Below are 21,891 nucleotides of genomic sequence, written 5' to 3' on the forward strand. Positions count from 1 at the left end.
ACCAAATGGAGCCGCGGCACGCAGGCGCAGAGGCTGGCGTTAGAGGTTGGCCGTGCAGGTGTTGGCGAAGCGCTCCTCCGAAAGGTTTCGGAAGCAGGTGGTAGCTCTGAAGATAACGCTGCGTTAGGGAATACTGCGGCGGAGGATGGAACTCCGATTGAGAGCAGTTGCTGGAGTGGAGCACGAATTTCAAAAGTTGGATATATATTTTTTTAAATGTTAGTAATATCCTAAAAGGGTGTGGAATCATTACTGATAAAAATCAGTGTTTCTGGCCGGGCACGGTGGCTTACGCCAGTACTCCCAGCACTTTGGGAGGCCGAGGTGGGCGGATCACTTGAGGTCAGGAATTCGAGACCATCCTGGCCAACATGGTGAAAACCCGTCCTTACCGAAAATTTTAAAAATTATCCGGGCATGGTGGCGCGCGCCTGTAATCCCAGCTACTAGAGAGGCTGAGGCACAAGAATGGCTTGAACCGGAGAGGTGGAGGTGAGCCGAGATCGCACCACTGCACTCCAGCCTGGGCGATAGAGGTAGACTCTGTCAAAAAAACAAACAAACAAACAAACAAACAAACAAAAAAACCAAAAAACAGTTTTTGTACAAAGTTACCGAGCAGATAACCTGAAGTTTTCTTCTCCCCTTCTGTCTCTCTACCAGTGTTCACTCAGAAAACGCTCCCAGCAACTGGGTTCTCCCATCCACTGTCTTTCTAGCCCTCCTTAACTCATTACTTTCTGATGCCAAACTAGTGATCAGAATTAGCAACAAAGCTCTGCCATTTTCGGCTTCTGTGACCAAAAAACTCAATCTGCCAGTGGTAGAGTTAAGATAACTATCATCACCTGACACATAATACAAAGGGGAGCGATTCTTGCCCAGCCTTTCAGATAAAATATTTTTCATCACTCCAAAGCAACCACTCTCCATTTACCCTCTTCCTACCCCCAGACAAAAATTCATCTACTTTCTGTCTCATGAATTTGCCTATTCTGGCATTTGATGTAAATAGAATCACAGACTGTATGTATGATCTTTGTATCTGGCTTCTTTCACTTGGCATGTTTTCAAAATTCATCCATGTTTTATCATGTATCAGTACTTTCTTCCTTCTTATGTTGGAATAAATTCCAGTCTGTATATACCACATTTTATGTGTGTCTATTCAACAGCTGATGGACATTCGGGTTGTTTCCACATTTTGTCTTTTATGAATAATGCTGCTATGAACATTTATCAACAAGTTTTGCTTGGACGTATATGAACACATTTCTGCGTACATATCTGTGTACATACCTAGGAGTGGAACTAACTTGTTCATATAGTAACATAGTTAACTGTGTGAGGAACTGCCAGTTTTGCAAAGCAGCTGTACCATCTTTCATTCCCACCAGCAGTGTATGAAGATTCCAGTTTCCCCCCGTCCTCACCAGTACTTCTTGTTATTATGTTTTTTAAATTATAATCCTAGTAGATAGGAAGTACTACATCATTATCTTGATTTGCATTTCCCTACTAATAATGTTGAGCCTATTTTCAGGTGCTTATCAGTCATTTATATATTTCCTTTGGAGAAATGTCTTCTCAAATCCTGTGCTCATTTCAATTGTGAGAATTCTTTGTATAGTCTCAATACAAGTCCCTTAACAGATAATTTGCAAATATTTGCAATATATTCTCCCATTGTGCAGACTGTCTTTTCACTTTCTTGATGGTATTGATTGCAGTACAAGTCTTCTTTAAAAAACTTTTTTTTCTTTTTTTTAGATGAAGTCTCGCTCTGTTGTCCCAGGCTGGAGTGCAGTGGCACGATCTCGGCTCACTGCAACCTCCACCTCCCGGGTTCAAGCGATTCTCCTGCCTCAGCCTCCTGAGTAACTGGGATTACAGGCACACACCACCATGCCTGGCTAATTTTTGTATTTTTAGTAGAGACAGGGTTTCACCACGTTGGCCAGGCTGGTCTCAAACTTCTGACCTCAAGTGATCCACCCCTCCTTGGCCTCCCAAAGTGCTGGGATTACAGGCATGAGCCACTGTGCTCAGCTATCTTTTTATTTATTTATTTATTTATTTATTTATTTATTTATTAACTTTTAACTTCCGGGGTCCAAGTGCAGGTTTGTTATATAGGTAAACTGTGTTATAGGGGTTTGTTGTACAGATTATTTCATCACCCAGGTATTAATCCTAGTACCCATTCGTTATTTCTCCTGATCCTCTACCTCCTTCCACCCTCCACCCTCCAAAAGTCCGAGTGTGGTGTTCCCCAATCTGTGTCCATGTGTCTCATCATTTAGCTCCCACATTTATAAGTAAGAGCATGTGGTATTTGGTTTTCTGTTCCTGCATCAGTTTGCTAAGTTTTTATGACATATTGGTCACAATATTACCACAATATTTTCATATATTTTACAATATTCCTCTTCACTGTCCTTATTTTTAGAGCTGCATATTGAAGTGTGAGGCATGAAAGGATATGTCTGATATTCGCTTTAAAATGCTCCAGCAAAGAAATTAAGGGATGGATGAAGCAAAAGAGGCAAATCTTGATAGTGTTGACTTGGAGGACTTTGTAAGCTGGGTTTTCATCCTACTATTTCCTTTACTTCTGAGTGTTTGGAAATTTTATGGTAAAAATAAGTCTAATTACTTTTTTGACACAAAACAAGGGTTTTGTAAGTTAAGGGTACATGCTACACTGGGGAAAGAATATAACAATTAGCATGTGAAACACAGGCCCCAGTTTGAGTCTGGGGCTGCTTTTGGTGACATCTAAACAGGAATAAAGGCGAGGCATGGTGGCTCACACATGTAATCCCAGCACTTTGGGAGGCTGAGGCAGGAGGAGGCCAGGACTTTGAGACCAACCTGGGCAACACAGTGAGACCCATCTCTACAAAAAAATAAAAAACGAGCCAGGTGTGTTGGCATGTGCCTGTAGTCTCAGCTAATCAGGAGGCTAAGGTGGGAGGATTGCTTGAGCCCAGGAAGTCGAGGCTGCAGTGAGCCATGATCACACCACTGCACTCCACCTGGGCCACAGAGCAAGACTCTGTCTCAAAATCAAAACAAAGCACTGCATGAATACAGCTTACCTCATTTTCAGAGAGTCCTAATAGCTAGAAAGTTTTCCCTTAAATTCCAATTTAGTTTCTAGCTGTGTGACTTTGGTCAGATTACTCTCTCTCTGAGCTTGGTATCTAGTCTATGAAATGCAATCATAAATCACAGGGGAACTGGGTACAGTGGCACGTACCTGTAGGCTCAGTTACCCAGGAGGCTGAGGCAGGAGGATGGGTTAAGAGCCTAAGTTCAAGGGCTGTAGTGTGCCATGACTGTGCCTGTGAATAGCCACTGCACTCTAGGCCTGGGCAATACAATGAGACCCTGTCTCATAAATAAATAAATAAATAAATAAATAAATAAATAAATAACAGGTAACATTCATTGTTCTGAAGTTTGCTTTGTCTGATAGCAAAATAACCACTCCAGCCCGTTTTCTTCTTTTTAGTGTTTGCATGGAATATCTTTTTCCAACCTTTTACTTTTTACCCTGCATGTACCACTGTATCATAAGTGGCTTGTACAGATAGCATATAATTTAGGTTTAAAAAAAATCCATCTGGCCAGGCACGGTGGCTCATGCCTGTAATTCCAGTCGTTTAGGAGGCCAAGACAGGCGGATCAGTTGAGGACAGGAGTTCAAGAACAGCCCGGGCAAAATGGTGAAACCCTATCTCTAATAAAAAGAAAGAAAAAATTAGCCAGGCATGGTGGTACATGCCTGTAATCCCAGCTACTCAGGAGGCTGAGGCAGGAGAATCACTTGAACCTGGGAGGTGGAGGTTGCAGTGAGCCAGGATCATGCCACTGCACTCCAGCCTGCATGACAGAGTGAGAGTCGATCCAAAAAAAAAAAAAAAAAAAATTCCAATCTATGTGTTTTAGTTGCCGTATTTAGACCATTTACATTTAATGTAATTGTTTTTCATTTTTATTTTTAGGGACAGGATCTTGCTCAGTGGTCCAGGGTGGAGTACAGTGGTATGATCACAGCTCACTGCAGTCTCAAACTACTGGACTCTAATGATCCTCCCATGTCAGCCTCCTGAGTAGCCAGGACTATAGGCATGCACTACCATGGTTGGCTAATACTTTTATTTTAAATTTTATGTAGATACAGGGCCTCACTACATTGCCCAGTCTGATCTCGAACTCCTGGCCTCAAGTAATCTTCCTGCTTCAGCCTCCTAAAGTGTTGGGATTATGGACATTAGCCACCACACCTGGCCTACTGTGATTTTTGATACAGCTGGATTTAAGTGTACCATTTTATCATTTTTTCTTGTTGGTCCCTTATTTTCTTTACACTTGTTTTCCTTGCTGACTTTATTTTGAATTAATTATTTTTCCAAATTCCACTTTATATGTTGGCTTTTTAAACATATCTCCTTGCATAGTTTTTTAAAATGGTTGCTCTAGAGATTATCATTACATATCAAACTTTTTGTAACCTACTTAGAATGTTTTACCACTTTAAGTGAAATTTAGAAACCTTACCATGTAGGTCCTTTTACTGTCCCCTTGGTTAGGATGCAGTTTTCATCTGTATTACATCTATATGCATTGAAAATCCCATCAGATGATGTTACAAATTTTTTGTTTCAGCAGTTACATATATTTTAACAAACATATAAATTTATTTGGTTTATCCAGAGATTTGCCATTTTGGTTGCTCTTCCTTCTTTGCAATCATTTTCTTTCCCCATGAACTTCCTTTAGCATTTCTGTTATAGGAGGACTACTAGCAATGAATTATTATAGCTTTCTTTCTTCTGAAAATGTCTTTATTTCGGCCAGATACCGTGGCTCATGCCTTTAATCCCAGCACTTTGGGAGGCCAAAGCAGGTGGATCACCTGAGGTCAGGAGTTCGAGACCATCCTGACCAACATGGTGAAACTCCTCTCTACTACAAATACAAAAAAAGTAGCCAGGCGTGGTAGCACGCACCTGTAATCCCAGCTACTCCTCAGGAGGCTCAGACAGGAGAACTGCTTGAACCAGGAGGTGGAGGTTGCAGTGAGCTGAGATTGCACCACTGCACTCTAGCCTGGGCAACAGAGCAAGACTCCATCTCATTAAAAAAAAAAAAAAAAAAAAAAGGAAAGAAAAAAGAAAATCTCTTTATTTCATCTTCTTTCCTAAAGAATATATTTGCTGGATAAAGAATTCTGTGTTGATGGTTTTGCTGCTTTTTTAAAGCACTTTATAAATGTTGCTCCATGGTTTCTGATGAGAAATCTGCCATCACTAAAATATTTGGTTCTCCTATATACAAAGTATTGTTTTCTGCCAGTTGCTTTCAAAATATTTTCTTTACACTTGGTTTCATCACTTTGATTATGATGTGCCTGGGTGCAGTTTTCCTTTTTGGAATTTGCTGTGCCAGTAGACCTGCTTTAAATAGAATACTATGTAAATGTATGTAAATATTTGTCTTTTGCCAAATGTTTGGAAGTTTTCAGCTATTATTTCTTCAGATATTTTTTTCTTCCAGTTGTTCTTTTTGGACTCCTAAGACATGAATATTAGACCGTTTGATATTGTCCTACAGATCCCCAAAGGTCTTCTCATTTTTTTCACTTTTTTCTCTTTGTCTGATTCAGACTGGGTAATTTCTGCTCATGTATCTTCAAATTTACTGACTCTTCCCTCAGTCATCTTCATTCTGTTGTTGAGACCTTCCAGTAAATTTTGTTATTGTATTTTCAGTTCTACAATTTCCACTTGATTCTTTTTATAGCTTCTATGCTGAGACTTTTAGCTTTCCATTTATTTCAACAGTGTTTACCTTTACTTTATATATTTCCTTTGGAGAAATGTCTTCTTTACTTTGTGTAGCATGATTAAAATAACTAGTTTAACGGCCAGGTGTGCTGGCTCATGCCTGTAATCCCAGCACTTTGGGAGGCCCAGGCAGGCAGATCACTTGAGGTCAGGAGTTTGAGACCAGCCTGGCCAACAGGGTGAAACTCAGTCTCTACTAAAAATACAAAAAAATTATCTGGGCATCGTGGTACACACCTGTAGTCCCAGCTACTCAGGAGGCTGAGGCAGGAGAATCACTTGCACCCTGGGGGTGCAGGATGCAGTGAGCCAAGAGTATGCCACTATACTCCAGCCTGGGTGATAGAGACTCTCAAAAATAAATAAAATAAAAAATAAAATAACTAGTTTAAGTCTTTTTCTGATAATTCTGACATTTGGGTAACCTTAGAGTTGGCTCTTGTTCATTGTCTTTTCCCTGGAGAGTTGCTTAGGTTTCACTAGTTCTTTGCCAAGTAATTTTGGATTGTTTCTGGGATATATTTGGAATATTATTATATTCTCTATCCTGTTTAAATCTTCATAAGAATGTTTTTGTTTTGTTTTTTTGTTTTAACAGACCATCAATCCAGTTAAGTTTCAGAGCACACATCCTGGCCATTTTTTTGGTGGCTGTGGTTCCAATGTTAGTTTTCACTGCCTTTGTTAAGCTGTTCTTTGCCCCAATTGTGCACCATCTGGTGGCTAATCTGAAACCTGGACAGTGGTCTACACTGTAATTCAGGGTTCAGAACCTTTGCTCACCTTGCTTCTGGTGAGTTTCACACATACACAGCTTGGGAGATGATCCCAGGATTTTATTCACAGTTTTAAGGGTTCCTTTCCTTTAGTTCCCTCCTATTTGTGATCTTACCTATACTCTGGTTTCTAGAACCCCATTCTTGATTTCTGGCTTTCTAGAAAGTCAGGGCTTTAGCCTCCCCACACCATTGCCAGTGTTCTGCCCTACAATGTCTGCCGCTAGTGCACCGGGGGTAAGAGAGACACCTCTTTACTGCTGCGGGATTGATGTAGAGCAAGGAAAGTCCAGAAGGTTCCAAGTCATTACCCATGGTGTCTACTGTTGGGGAGGTGGGTCTTACTGCATCTTTCCTGAGGCTTAGAATAGTACAATTAAATTAAAAACGGTTTTGTCCCATAGCCTCCAACCTCCTTTCTGGTCCTCTGACTAGAAAGAGCAAATTGCTTCTTGGACTCTTTCTCTGTCAGCTAGCATTTCCAGTTGTCCTGTTAAATGTCTTTTTTCTTTTTCCTTTTTATTTATTTATTTTTTTGAGACAAGATTTTGCTCTGTTGCACGATCACAGCTCACTGAAGCCTCAACCTTTTGGGTTCAAGTGATCCTCCCACCTCAGCCCCCATGAAGCTGGTACCACAGGTATAGCCACCACACCTGGCTATTTTTTTAAATTATTTTATTTTGTAGAGACAGTGTCTCCCTGTGTTGCTCACTCTGGTCTCAACCCGAGCTCAGTGTGAGCCACTGCACCTGGCCCTGTTATGTGTCTGTGTGGATTTTCTAGTTTATTCTGTTTGGGATTTGTCTGGCTTCTACAATGTGTGGGGCCATGTCTTCCATCAGTTTTTAAAATTCTGCATTCTATCTAAGTATTTTCTGTGTGCTTTTCTCACCTCTCCTCTCACAGCTAATGAAGCACATTAAAATTTTTCACTGTATTCTCTACAGGTCTTCTGGTTTTTTCCAGCTGTTTCTCCCATGTTGCTCTGTGAATAGTTTCTCCTGAGTTATCTTCCAGTTTATAAATTACCCCTGATTGGCTGTTCTATTACATCTATTTACTGAGTTTTAAAGAGCAGTTTTTAATGTATATTCTTTAAATGTTTATATTCAGTTCTTTTCCAGATTAGCTCCACAACTTTTTATAGTATAGTTTCCCATTTCCTGCAAGTACATTCACACACCTGACTTTATTTTCTTAAGCAAAGAAAACAAATCTAATACCTACATCTGTGAGTTTGTTTTCATTGCTTCAAGTAATTCTTGCCTCTGGAATCTAGTTTCCTTATATGATTACTTATTTTTTTACTATGTGTTACTAGACATATTTGAAAAGTAATTTGAGGACTACAGTGAAATTACTTTTCCATGGAAAGTATTTACATTTTACTTTCTCTGTCACCTGGAGGCATTACTAGTGTGGGAACACTTAAAGGAAGTTCAGTGCTTAAGATTCTTTAGATCACTGGGGCAATTCTAAACTTGCCTGTTCTTTTACATTGATTCTTCCACCTCTGATTCATTATCATCCTAAAGGTGAAACTATTTGGGGATCTCAGCCTACTGTGTGGAGGGTCTCCCGTTAGGTGCATCACCTTATATGGGCCCTGAACTTTAATTTCTGTCCCCCTCACTCATAAGGTTGTCAGAGTAAGGGTCCATGCTCACTTCTCTTATTCTCTTTACTTTTGGACTAGTCATTCCTTATTGTCTGGAAAATCTCTTTGATGTTTTAAGATTATTCTTGTATTTTAATTAGGAATTGTTTTCAACAGGAACATGATGTAAATATCCAAGCATGCAATTTTCAGAAACAGGAAGTTTCCCACAATTGAATCTTTGTTCCTACATGGCCAAATCCTACTCCTTCTGTTGTCATACTCTGCACTTAAGCGCATACTACTTGTGGCATGGAATCCATAAATGTTGATAAAGAACTATGTCTAATTCTGTCAGAACAATTAATCATTTTTAGAAATTTTTGCTTAGAAACCTGGTAAAGTGCTCTGCATGTAGCAAGTATAAAAACACACAAAGTTTGTTGAACAGCTGCATAAAACAGATGGGCTAGATTTTACTTCATATTTCAAAATTCAGAGAAAGAGAGTAGTATTAAAAGACATAAGCCAAAAATAGATCATTGCAGACTGAGTACAAAGAACTATTCTATTTCTTCACTCTTAAAAAATTAAAATTTCAAATTACGTACCAATGACCAAATAAGTAACATTCAGAAACATACTATATATCTACAAAGAATACTTCAAAATGTGCCTCCAAATTCAGGCACATAATTCCAATTTTTATTGAATGTAGAGATTTTAAGAAAACAAATCCAAAGCTATTCCATCATGGAACAGCCCTCTACCATTTGGTTATTTTAAGACTGTGCAGTTACTTACATGGCAGAATACACACACTATATTAAGAAAACATAAATTGGGTTTGATATGCAATTGTTTTCATCTTACACCATTTCAATACATTTCACAAATTATAACAGGTTGCCATTTTAGTGAATATCTGCAACACTTTACATTGTTCATGAAGTAGCTACTTCCAGAAGGCTGATATTCTCCTCCAAATTGTCTTTGGCTAGTACTACAGATGTGATTCAGTCCAAGCTATATGCCCAAACTGATTAAAATTCTCAGTCTCTCCTAGCTTGAGACCTCAGATCCTGAGTTATAACTTTGACTTGATCTTCAAGTTGAGATGCTTCATAAATATTTTTCTTAAAACAGGGCTATTTAACATAATTTATTTTTCTTGAAATATATGAGTGTTTTTGATACAAAAACATATTACACATAAGAATGTTTAAAGTATCAAAATAATGATTAAATTTTTTACACAAATGACAGGACTACAGTATGCCCCCCACTTTTTTGATGTTTGAAGAGGAAAGCTCTGTAACAATTTCAAATACATAGGATTTAACTTATGTTAATATCCTGTTATAAAAAATAACTACCATATAAAGAATTTAAAATATGCAAAAGTAATTAGTTTATTTAAATTTATACTTATACATTGGTGTCAGTGAAAATATGCTGAGTTGCCAAGAAATTTCTAAGGATTAAAGTGGAAGTAAAAAAACCTGTTTCAGGGTTCATTTATTGCTACATAATGACTACTTCAAGGGTCATCTGGCCTGTCGTCAGTCACTCTTAGAAGTGGTAAATACAGTGGTATACTTTGGAAGGAAAGGAGGAAAAAAATAATGCACTGTGATACAAAAATATTACCTATATATAAATTATTAAAGATTTATAAAACACATTCAGAATATGTTCTTGCTATAAAAACAATATACTTAAATATAGAAGCAAAAAGTCCTGAAGCACCCACAATTATTTTAATATCCATTTAATCAGGAAAAACTATATATATGGATATATAATACATACATATATAATAATTTGAGAAGAAAAAAGGCAAAATTCTGATTTTAATCCAAAAAAGAGTTTATCTAATTATGGAGGTAGGTCTCCACTCCAATTATACAAATAAGTTATCAGCTTTATTCAAAGAATTATAAGTCTAAGATCTCGAAACTGGTTTTTGTGCCACTGAAATACAATTTTGACAGACTTTAGAAACCAGTATTCTAACTGGCATATACACAAAACAGATATTTCCTTCATAAGGTTACATCTGAAAAGAGCCTCATTAAAATCATTATTGGCATAAAGAGGTATACCTAAGTGCAGATACTTTGGCTTAGCATTTAAATAACACAGTAAATGCTACAAATTTCTTAGAAGAAATCTTTGTCTTTTTAGTACTTAAATTAATTGTAAAGCTTCAAAAAGTATGGATCTCTTAAATTTTTAGATATTTAAATATTGTGCTAATGATCTGAAAAGATCATTCCTGCCTAAAGAGCAAAGCTTATGTGTTTCAAAAATCAGACATATTTATACTTTTAGTGTTTGTGGCATTTCAGCTTTAGTGCTGGAGTTAGTTTTAACAAATCAGGTTGCAATATGTAATACGGCACATTCTTTCACTAAAAAAGATGTTCTATAATGAAAAACACTAATTCTATTTCTAATGGTAAACTAGAGTTGGAGGTCCCACCATGGATCACAGGTATCAGAGCACTATCAAGATCATTTAGATAATGCTGAGGCAGAAGTTGGCCTTCAGATCCTGCCTGAAATTCAACCTGGAAAAAAAAAACATCTTGATAAGAAAATGAGCAATCTTGTCTAGCTCAGAATGTGAATATAAAATAAGTGAAATATTTTAAAATATCAGTTCAAGCATGTTAAATAAAATATTGATATATTTATTTTAAAAATTCTACATTCTCCTGTATCTTTTATCTGTCTACTACATAAATTATAATTGTCCCTCCCCATATATCACAAAGATAAAATTCCACTATGTCATACTTTGTTTCCTCTAAATGAACACATAAACAAATTAGAGGGATTAAGCTTTGAATAACTGCCGACACTACTTAAATTAAAAACCCCATGGTATTAAAAATACTTAAATTTCAAATTTGTTATTGCAATAATATTTAATATTAGACTCTAATGTTGGTGCAAATTACATTTTAATACATTTGGCTAAAAAAAAATTTACAGTGCTTACTGAAATATAGTGGGTGCTTCCTTGAAAAGAGGGCTTTTAATAGTGAGATAAAAACAAGACCCCTTTTCCAGTGAGAACTATGAGTAAAACATATCCTGGCTGAAGAAAAGCAAACCTTCAGCATATGAACTCACCCATGTTTAGATTAACTATTCTAATGAAGTCTCTGATTTGAAAATCTATATTGGATGTTGGAAAGAGTTACTTGGATGTCAGAAAGACAACTTTCAGTTCAAATCTGTTAGGAAAATAAATATTCCTATTCCTAAAAAATTAGAAATATTTTCCTAACAGATTTGAACTGAAAGTTGAAAGAAAAACCAATTGTTTTTACATGCAAGATGATCATCACTCCTTGTTAAGAGAAATATGCATTAAAATAACACTGGGGGCCAGGCGTGGTGGCTCACACCTATAATCCCAACACTTTGGGAGGCCGAGGCAGGAGAATTGCTTGAGCCCAGGAGTTCAAGACCAGCCTGGGAAACACAGTGAGACCCCATCTCTTTAAAAAGTAATAATATTAATAATAATGCAGTATTATTTTTTACCTATCAAATTGTCCAAGTTCAAAAGTTTGATTATATACTTCTTTGATAAGGATGTGGGGGAGGCCAGGTGCAGTGGCTCACATCTATAATCCCAGCACTTTGGGAGGCCAAGGTGGGTGGATCACGTGAGGTCAAGAGTTCAAGACTGGTCCAGCCAACATGGTGAAACCCCATGTCTGCTAAAAATACAAATATTAGCAAGGTGTGGTGGCACATGCCTGTAGTCCCAGCTACTTGGAAGGCTGAGGCAGGAGAACTGCTGGATCCCAGGGGGTAGAGGCTGCAGTGAGCCAAAATCATGCCACTGCACTCTAGCCTGGGTGGCAGAATGAGACTCTGTCTCAAAAAAAGGATGTAGGGGAAAGAGCTCTCACAAATTGCTGGAGGAAATAAATATAAATTGACATAACTTCTATATGGGATAATATGGTAACATCTATTGAATATATACTCAGGCCTGGAAATTCTACTCAGAATTTTTCTTATAGATATACTATGTAAAAGCAAAATATTGTGGACAACCTGAATGTCTATCAACATATATCAAATATGCACAAACAACGAGTTAGATAAATTATGGTACATTTACATAATCAACTACTATGCCACTGTTAAAAAGAATGTACACTAGTATTAATATCTTTAAGATATATTAAAGAAGGTAAAAAATCTGTAAAAGGGGGAGATGAAAAAGGAGGACACACACTTATTTGCTTGTACATGCGTAAAATCACAAAGAATACGTAAGAAATGAGTAACACTGATTGCTTGGCTGGAGAGGGAGGATAAAGAAAAGTATGGAGGTAAACTGATGGGCTGGATGTCAACAGTAGGAAAGATATTTCCAAGGCGGTTGCCTTATACAACTCTACTGGGAACCATTTACATTGTAGTTTGGAGTTATTATCTCGAGTCCACCAGTTACACAGAATACAGTGTGAATGCTGCTGTCTGCAAATATTCGGTGAGGTGGTCCTGTTATATATACACTTTTAGACTTTTAAGATTTAAATCATGTACATATAGAATCTAGTCAGAATAAGTAAATTTTAAAACCTACCTATAAAAGGCAGAGTAGTCATGGAGAAGGGTTCAGTAAACTATGGCCTACAGGCCAAACTTGGCCCCACTGGGTAAACAAAATTTCACTGGAACATAGCCACACTTATTTGTTTACATACTGTGAATGGCTGCTTTCTCAATATAACGGTAGTGTTGAGCAGTTGTGAAAGAAACCATACTGCCTACAATGTCCAAAATAGTTACTGTCTGTCCTTTTACGAAAAAAGTTTGCTGACCCCTGTTGTGGAGATTAATACAGATAATATATGTGAAGTGTGTAGCACACATTTGATGCTCAACAAATTTTCATTCTCTTTCATCTCAAAAGGTGAAGAAAAACTTGACTATTTTAATATGCAATACATTCATTTCAAAAATACATCACAAAAACAGGCCTCACCATATCAGTGTCAGTGGAAACTCTGAGTCCAATTTTATTCATCCCATTACTCTTTAGAGTTTTCAGGTGAGGGCACAGGGCAGCACTACAAGCCATGGCTATTTCTTTTGCAAACTGGTAACAAGTTGATAAAATAGATAAATCCTGGTCCTTTAGAAAGTAGAACACCTGAAATGTATTTAATTAGGCAACAAGTCATGATTAAAATTAAAAGTAACTTTAAAATGCAACAATTGCTGCTTTCAAGTTTAAATTCCAATGTAAAATACCATGAAAATCATTAGTTGTGAGAATTCAATATCAATAGCTTGATCTGTACTATAAGTAAAAACATAAAACCAAAAGTTATGGTAAATATGGAAACGTCTCAGCAATTTTTGCCTGAAGTTAATTGTAGCAAGGAAAGCCTTGTTAAATCAGTATGAGTCTATCCTGTAAAGAACACCTATATGAAGTTAAGATAAAACAAATCATGTTCCATTGTGCCTATATTCTCCATAGGTTCTATTTTGCACATGTAATAAAATCACAAAGAATGCATAAGAAATAAATATGAGGGGGAATAAGGAGGTAGACTAAGGAGTTGGGGGTCTATAGTTTCATATCCTCTAATTTAAAGAAAATACGAAAGCATGAAAAAATAACTTTCATATGTGAATGCTGATTATAAATAAATGACAATATCTTATTTTTCATAATATCTGAGGAAAATGAAAATATGGTCAAGTAACATATTACAGTACTAAGATGGCAATGCTGCCAACACAGATGGTAGGCAGTACCACCATTTGATAGCCTGAACTAACCCTATGGAAATCCAATTCTGGTGTATAAAAGTCTGGGGTGGAAATGTGTATGTCTCAAAGTGTAACATAAAAAGTATAATAAGCTACGCATAAATATTTAGAGGTTGAGTATGCACAATCTCCAAAGAACAAAAATCATACTGAAACACAGCATGTAAAGGGACCTTCTTTCTTAGCTACCTCGGTACACTTTACAATCTTCTCATCAGTTTCAAAATCTGCTTCCAGTTTTATTTTTTCACTTGGAAATCCTTGTAATGATATTCCATCCACTGAACTGGTAACGCTATGAAATAAAACATAATACAATAGAATTATTGGCACCAATGTGTTTTTTGAAATGAATTATTAGATTTGAACAGACGGAATGAGGGAAAAAATATAAAAGAAGATATCTCCATTATATACAAAATAATTAAATCTGTAGTTCACATTCATTTACCAAGATTTCTTGATTGCGTAGTAATCTTTTTTCGTTCATCAATAAATTATATCCCCTTTTTCATATGCCCAATTCAGACCTGAAGTTTAAAATACCTTAGATAGTCTAATAAAAAAGCTGCCTCATGAATTCAAAAACTATTTTGGAATCCTTCAGCCCTCTTCTTCCTTCTTTGCTCCAGACCCCTTAGCCAATCTCAAAAAAAGAAAGAAAATGGGTAACTGAAGAGAGGAAGGAGTGGCAGTAATAATCTGTAAGGCCTCTAATGTAAATATTATTAAATTCAGTTGTTTGTATTTATAGTAAATCAAAATAATACAGTATATATCTTCCAAAGGGAATCTTTTACTTATGTGACAAAAATAGGTACCATCTGAAAGAAAAAGTGTCTTGCCTTTCTCAGCTGTGGCATCAAGCCCACACTGCTACACAATGGATGTTTCATCATCAAGCCCCTCCCAAATAGACCATCCTGGCCCAAAAACCACACCACCATTTATGAAGTTAGTTAGGTACATATTTGATAAACAGATTGCATTCATTAATTTGAGTAAAGGCATTTAAATTGATGGTATAAAAATTGATTCGTTCATAAAATATTTAATTTTATTAATAGGATGTTTTAATCCTGCACTTCCCTTCAAATCAATTATATTTTAGAATTTAAAAATTCCTACCCTTTGTTTCCTTTTTCTTCAGCATCTACCCAGCAGATATCCACATATTCTCTCAGGTCTACTGCATCAATTTTCCCACATGTAATTTTAAAGTCCTTCTGCTCTCGTAAAGCTAGCCGCAAGCCATTCATGGTCTCTGGAGTTATTTGTACCATTAAGCCATCTAGAAATGAGAGTAAGTTTTACATTTCTTTTGCCAAATACCAATGTGTATATCTAAGCCATAAAATTTGCTACCAAAATATGTTGTGTGTAAGATTCAAGTTTTAAATCATTTGCTAATCATCTTAATGGTTGTTTTCCACTAGGAAATAAGTATTTTGCAAAGTTAAGAATTTTTTTTTAAGGTTGAAACAAAGATGAGAATTTTTGCTTCTGGCTATGATGAAATAACTCATACCAGATAGCCCTTTCATGACAACCAACCCTAAGACTAGACAAAATATATGAGATAACTGTTTTTAGGTTCTGGACAATAGGCAGTGCAATACTGAGATCCCTAGAGGGAATCTGAAGAGGTTAAGCCCACAGTTATCTCCAGGTACAGAGAGGAAATTATTCCCAGACAGAGAGCCCTTACTCTCTGTCCTGGGCTCTCTGCGTGGGGATAATTTCTTTAAGGTGACCCACTAAGTCTACAATGGCCCTATTGGCTGAGAACTCAGAGATAAAGAGTTTGGTGAAGCCTAGAATCTGCAGTCAGGACACTTAAGAGTGGGACACTAGAAAACTGCATGGAAGACTTTGAAGTCTTTGGACTAGAACTGGGGACACAATAACAGAGACTAGATGAGGCTTAAACATAGCATAGTGTTATAGCATGGGGAACAGAATGGAGATAATAGAAGTTAAATAATGTTGGGGGAATTTGGTCATGTGGACCAACCAAAGTGAATAGACTTTATTAACACCTCATTAACAAGCATTGTAGACAAGCCAAAATGAAGCCCTTACAAAATCTACAGGCAAAATAGATTTGAAGACTGAGTACTGTCAAATTAGTGGGGACTGGGAAACACCTTAGGATTTCTACAAATCCATCTTAATAAAGTGAAAAATCAAGTTTATGCAATGTCAAGGTTATCAACCATGAAAGTGCCTACTAAAACATAAACCTTCTTCAGCAAAATGTAATTAGAATCTAGTTTCTAAAGCATGTAACAATGACAAATACACAATCAAAAATTACTAGACAGGCCAGGTGTGGTGGCTCACAACTGTAATCCCAGTGCTTAGGGAAGCCAAGGAGGGAGTATCTCTTAAGGCCAGGAGTTCAAGACCAGCCTGGACAACACAGTGAAACCCCATCTCTACAAAACGTTCAAAAATTAGCCAGGTGTGGTGGTGTACACCTGCAGTTCCACCTACTCAGGAGGCTGATGCAGGAGGATCACTTAGCCCAGGAGTTCAAGGCTGCAGTGAGCTATGACTGTACCACTGTACTCCAGCCTGGGCAACAGAGTGAGAGCCTGTCTAAAAAAAAAAAAAAAAAATTACTAGACAGAAATGAGAAAATGTGACCCCTTCGGCAACTGAAGCCAACTTCAAGATGGCCAATTAAGCATATAAAAATTTTAAAAGAGCTATAATAAATATATTCAAAGACAGGCTAGGAGCAGTGGCTCATGCCTGTAATCCCAGCACTTTGGGAGGCCGAGGCGGGCGGATCATGAGGTCAGGAGATCGAGATCATCCTGGCTAACACGGTGAAACCCTGTCTCTACTAAAAATACAAAAAATTAGCCAGGCGAGGTGGCGGGCGCCTGTAGTCCCAGCTACTCAGGAGGCTGAGGCAGAAGAATGGCGTGAACCTAGGAGGTAGAGCTTCCAGTGAGCCAAGATCGCGCCACTGCACTCCAGTCTGGGCAAGAGAGTGAGACTCCGTTTCAAAAAATATATACACACACACACACACACACACACACATATATATGTATATATACGTATGTATATTCAAAGACCTACAGGAAACACATTCAAAGAATAAAAAGCAAATATAGGCTAAATAAAGGTATAATAAATCTTGAGAGAAATACCAACTGGAAAAAGAAACAAAAAGAAATTCTGGAACAGGAGAGTACAATCTAACTAAAACTGAAACCTCAAAGGAGAGACTTAACAGTAGACTAAAGAAGACAAAAAAAGAACTGGAGAAAATAAAGAAAAATCAGAATAAATAAAGAAAAGTATCCAATCTGAAGAACACAAAGAAAAAACATTGAAGAAAAAATGAGCAGAGCATCCAGAATCTATGGGATGACACAAAACAATCTAACACACACGTACATATATTTGCACACACAGACACACACACACACCACACACACACAGTGACAGAGTCCTAGAAGAGGAGAGACTGGGATCTAGGCACACATAGTTAAGCTGATAAAAAACAAATATAAAGATGGTATCTCAAAAACAGACTGATGCCAGTGGCTCATACCTGTAATCCCAGTATTTTGGGGAGGCTAAGGTGGGAGCATCACTTGAGTCCAGGAGATTTAGACCAGCCTGGACAACATAGGAAGACCTCATCTTTACAATCTTTTTTTTTTTTTAATTAGCCACGCATTGTGGCATGTGCTTGTAGTCCCAACTACTCAAGAGGCTGAGATGGGAGGATCGCTTGAGCTCAGGAGTTCAAGCCCCAGCCTGCACGACATAGTGAGACCTTGTCTCTACAAAAAAACAAAACAAAAAAAATAGCCAGGTGTGGTGGTGTGTGCCTGTAGTCCTAGCTACTCGGGAGGCTGAGGTGGGAGGACTGCCTGAGCCTGGGAGGTTGAGGCTGCAGTGAGCCATGATCATGCCACTGCACTCCCACCTGGGTAAGAATGAGATCCCGGGTGAGAATGAGTCTCAAAAAAAAAAAAAGAAAGGAAGAGAAAGAAAAGAAATAAGAGGAAAAATATTTGGATATCTCAAATTCCATTATCAGAGTGACAGATATGGCACATAAAAATGAATCATAAAAGTTCACTTCTTAAAAGGTATTAATTGATAAACATGGATCCAGACAGGTGTGCTTACGATTATTGCTTCTATTATATTAAGAGTCCCAGTCAGTAACCAAAATAAATAAATAAAGAGCATAAGAATTGCAAAGAAAAAAGCAAAATTACACAATTTGATTATATAATTTTAGCTACACAGAAAAGTCTAAAAGAATCTACAGATAAATTATTATAAATAAGAGTATATAATGTAGCTGAATATGTTTAAAAATGCAGAGATAAATTTATTTCTACATACCAGAAACAGATTACAATTTTAATTTAATAAGATACTATTTACATCGGCAATAAAATCTATAAGGTAAAGGAATAAATCAAGAAAATATATACAAGGCCTAAACCAAAAATCATAAAGTCACATACCACAAAACAACATTTCAGTCAATGAGGGATCACATATACAACAGTAATCCCATGAGATTATAATACAGTATTTTTTACTGTGCCTTTTCTGTGTTTAGATATGTTTAGATATACACAAATGCCATCATATTATAATTGTCTACCATATTCAGAACAGTAACATGCCATATAGGTTTACAAACTAGGAGCAATTGGCTATACCATATAGCCTAGGTATGCACTAGACTATACCATCTAGGTTTGTGTAAGTGCACTCTGTGAAGTTTGCACAATGACAAGATTGCCTAATGAAACATTTCTCAGAATGTATCCCCATCACTAAGCAACATATAACTGTAGATTTGAAATAAGGTGAGAGTCTACTATATGGATAGGAACACTGAAAATGGAAAATGTGCCAATTTTCTCAAAATTAAGCTAATGATTTAATGCAACCCCAAATAAAAATTCCCATGGACCTTTTGTAAACCTGACAAGTTGATCCTAAAATTAATATGAAAAATCGAAGGACTTACACTGGCCAGGACACTACTGAAAAGAAGAATAAAGCATATGGGTGCCATCAACCTCCTGAGTAGCTTGGGGTACAGGTGCATGCCACCATGAAGTTTTCATTTTAATTATTGTAATTTTGAACTCCAGAATTTATATATTTTTCTTATAATTTTATCATTTCTATTACTTCATTGATATTCTGTTTGGTTACACATCATTCTCATGCTTTCCTTTGGTTGTTTAGACAAAGTTTCCTTTAGTTCTCTGAACATATTTTAAATAATTGATTTATACTCTTTGTCTTGTAAGTGTAATGTCTTTGTTTCCTTAGGGACAGTTCCTGTTACTTGCTTTTCCCTTCACGTATAGACCATATTTTCCTGTTTCTTTGCATATCTGGCAATTTTGTGTTGAAAATGAGACATTTTAAGTAATTAATAAGGCAACCCTGGAAATCAGATTTTGTCTTCTCCACAGAGTTTGTTTTTGTTGCTGTTTGTTGTTATATGGCTTTTTTGAACTAATTCTGTAAAATCTTTGTCATACATATGTCACTAAAGTCTCTGCTGAGTTAGCTTATTAGTTGTCTAATTATAGAACTGAGATATCCTTAAATGCCTGAAACCAGTAACTATCCTAGTCTTTGCTGGAAGGTCTATGTGCTTGTTAGGGCATGCCTTCAACATTCAAGTCAGGCAGTGGACAACTCCACCTTGGCTATCACTTCCTGCTTGTGCAGAGGCTCAAGGTCCATCTGAGGTGGACACATAGGACCTTCCCAGGTCTTTCCTGGGCATGTGCACAGCCTTGTACTTGCAACTTGCATGTGACTCCTTACCAACATAGCATTCTCCAGCTTTTACTTCTAACCTTTAGATTTGCCTGTTGTTTGCCTCAATTGTTATTCACAGCTAGAGGCTGGTTAAATACTTGCTGTATGCATAATCATTCCATTTTGACAAATGCTCCCTGAGAAAAGATTTTTCCCACTGGGTAAGCTTAGAGTCAGGACAAGTAAAACAGCCTTGTAAGTAGGGTCTTCCAGGAAACCACCTGAGAAGTCAAATAATGACAACTGTCTGACAGTAAGTTTTTGAAGGAGCTCCAACCCCTTACTGCCCCCACCATTTGGCTATAAGCCTGTTGGTTTTCCAAGGATTCTGCTGTGCTGCAGATGAGAGGATAGGTATAGGACAAGTTAAAATAACAGAAAGCTTGCTATTCTTACCAAGATTCTGTCATTTTTTCTTTAATAAACCATCCCCAATTGCTATAAACTTTTGGTTAATTTCCAGAGTTCTGAAAGAGTTGCTTCTGATTCTTTGCCAGTTTCCTCATTCCTTTTATGGGGCAGAGTATTTTTTGAGGTTTTCAGTGTGACAACTTTCACTAATGTCATCCTCCACAGTATCTCAGTTACAGAGCTTTATAGGAAACCTTTTATCCAAAGAAATAGGAAAATATGGCCTATATACGAAGGGAAAAGCAAGTAACAGGGACCGTCTGTAAGGAAACAAAGATATTACACGTACTAGACAAAGGGTATAAATCAATTATTGTAAATATGTTCAGACAACTAAAGGAAACTATGTCTAAAGAATCAAAGAAAGTATGAGAATGATGTCTAACCAAACAGAATATCAATGAAATGATATAAATTATAAAATTGTAAGAAAAAATACAAATTCTAGAGTTCAAAATTACTATTAAAATGAAAACTTCACTAGTGGAGTTCAACAACAGATTTGACTAGGCAGAAGAATTTGTGAATATGAAAAGAGACCAACTAAGACTACCTGGTCTGATGAACAGGAAGAAAAAAGAAGAAAAATGAACAGACCCTCAGAGACGTTGTGGGTATATCATCAAGAATACCAACATATGCGGCTGGGCAGAGTGGCTCATGCCTGTAATCCCAGCACTTTGGGAGGTTGAGGCAGGAGGATCACCTGAGGTCAGGAGTTCAAGACCAGCCTGGCCAACATGGTGAAACCCTGTCTCTACTAAAAGTACAAAAAATTAGCTGGGCGTGGTGGTGGGCGCCTGTAATCCCAGCTAACGGGAAGCTGAGGCAGGAGAAATGCTTGAACCCAGGAGGCGGAGGTTGCAGTGAGTCAAGATCGTGCCATTGTACTCAAGCTTGGGCAACAACTGGGAAACTCCATCTCAAAAAAAAAAAAAAGAATACCAATATATGCATAATGAAAAACACTAATCTGAACATCTAAGAATCACGGAGAATTCCAAGTACACTATAAACGCAAAGAGATCCAGCCCTAAACACATCATAGTCAAATTGTGAACGACAAAGAGTGACATGAAAGCAGCAACAAAGCAAATCATGACATACAAAGGATTTCAAATAAAATTAACTGCTGATTTCCTAATCAGAAACTACGTAGAGGCCAGGCACAGTGGCTCATGCCTATAATTCCAATGCTTTGGGAGGGTGAGGCAGGAGGAATGCTTGAGCCTAGGAGTTTGAGACCAGCCTGGGCAACACAGGTGAGACCCTGTCTCTACAAAAAATAGAAAAAAATTAGCTAGACATGGTGGTACATGTCTGTAGTTCCAGCTACTCAGGAGGCTGAGATGGGAGGGTCGTTTGAGCCCAAGAATCAAGGCTGTAGTGAGCTGTGATTATGCCACTGCACTCCAGCCAGGGTGACAAAGCTAAATCGTGTCTCAAAAAAAAAAAAAAGAAAAAAAGAAAAAAAGAAAGAAAGAAAGAAAAGGAAAAAAAAAAGAAACCACAGAGGCCAGAAGACAGTGGAAAGACATATTCAAAGTGCTAAATGAAAAATATTATTAACCAGAAAGTCTACATCCAGCAAAACTCTCCT

General features: G+C 37.3%; 1 protein-coding gene across 4 annotated transcripts in view; it reads right to left on the reverse strand.

The window, feature by feature from the left end:
- Positions 1–8,674: 8,674 nt before the first annotated feature.
- ZFYVE16 (zinc finger FYVE-type containing 16) overlaps positions 8,675–21,891 on the reverse strand; it is a 59,742-nt gene continuing 46,525 nt past the window's right edge. Inside the window, exons 15-19 of one of the 4 annotated variants that reach the window (XR_004056348.1) lie at positions 15,177–15,339; positions 14,238–14,343; positions 13,252–13,419; positions 11,790–11,965; positions 10,668–10,804 (exon numbers count right to left, since the gene is read on the reverse strand). Coding sequence is in view for 2 of the 4 variants with exons in the window: in XM_010386013.2 (XP_010384315.2) it covers positions 10,646–10,804; positions 13,252–13,419; positions 14,238–14,343; positions 15,177–15,339 (596 nt within the window). In the remaining 2 variants the exon portion in view is untranslated. Of the gene's footprint in view, positions 10,805–11,789; positions 11,969–13,251; positions 13,420–14,237; positions 14,344–15,176; positions 15,340–21,891 lie in introns of all 4 variants that reach the window. The other 3 variants (XR_004056347.1, XM_010386013.2, XM_030927291.1) reach the window with 3 other exon arrangements.

The sequence above is a fragment of the Rhinopithecus roxellana genome, chromosome 3 (assembly GCF_007565055.1).
Source record: "Rhinopithecus roxellana isolate Shanxi Qingling chromosome 3, ASM756505v1, whole genome shotgun sequence".
In the NCBI taxonomy this organism is placed as follows: Eukaryota; Metazoa; Chordata; class Mammalia; order Primates; family Cercopithecidae; genus Rhinopithecus; species Rhinopithecus roxellana.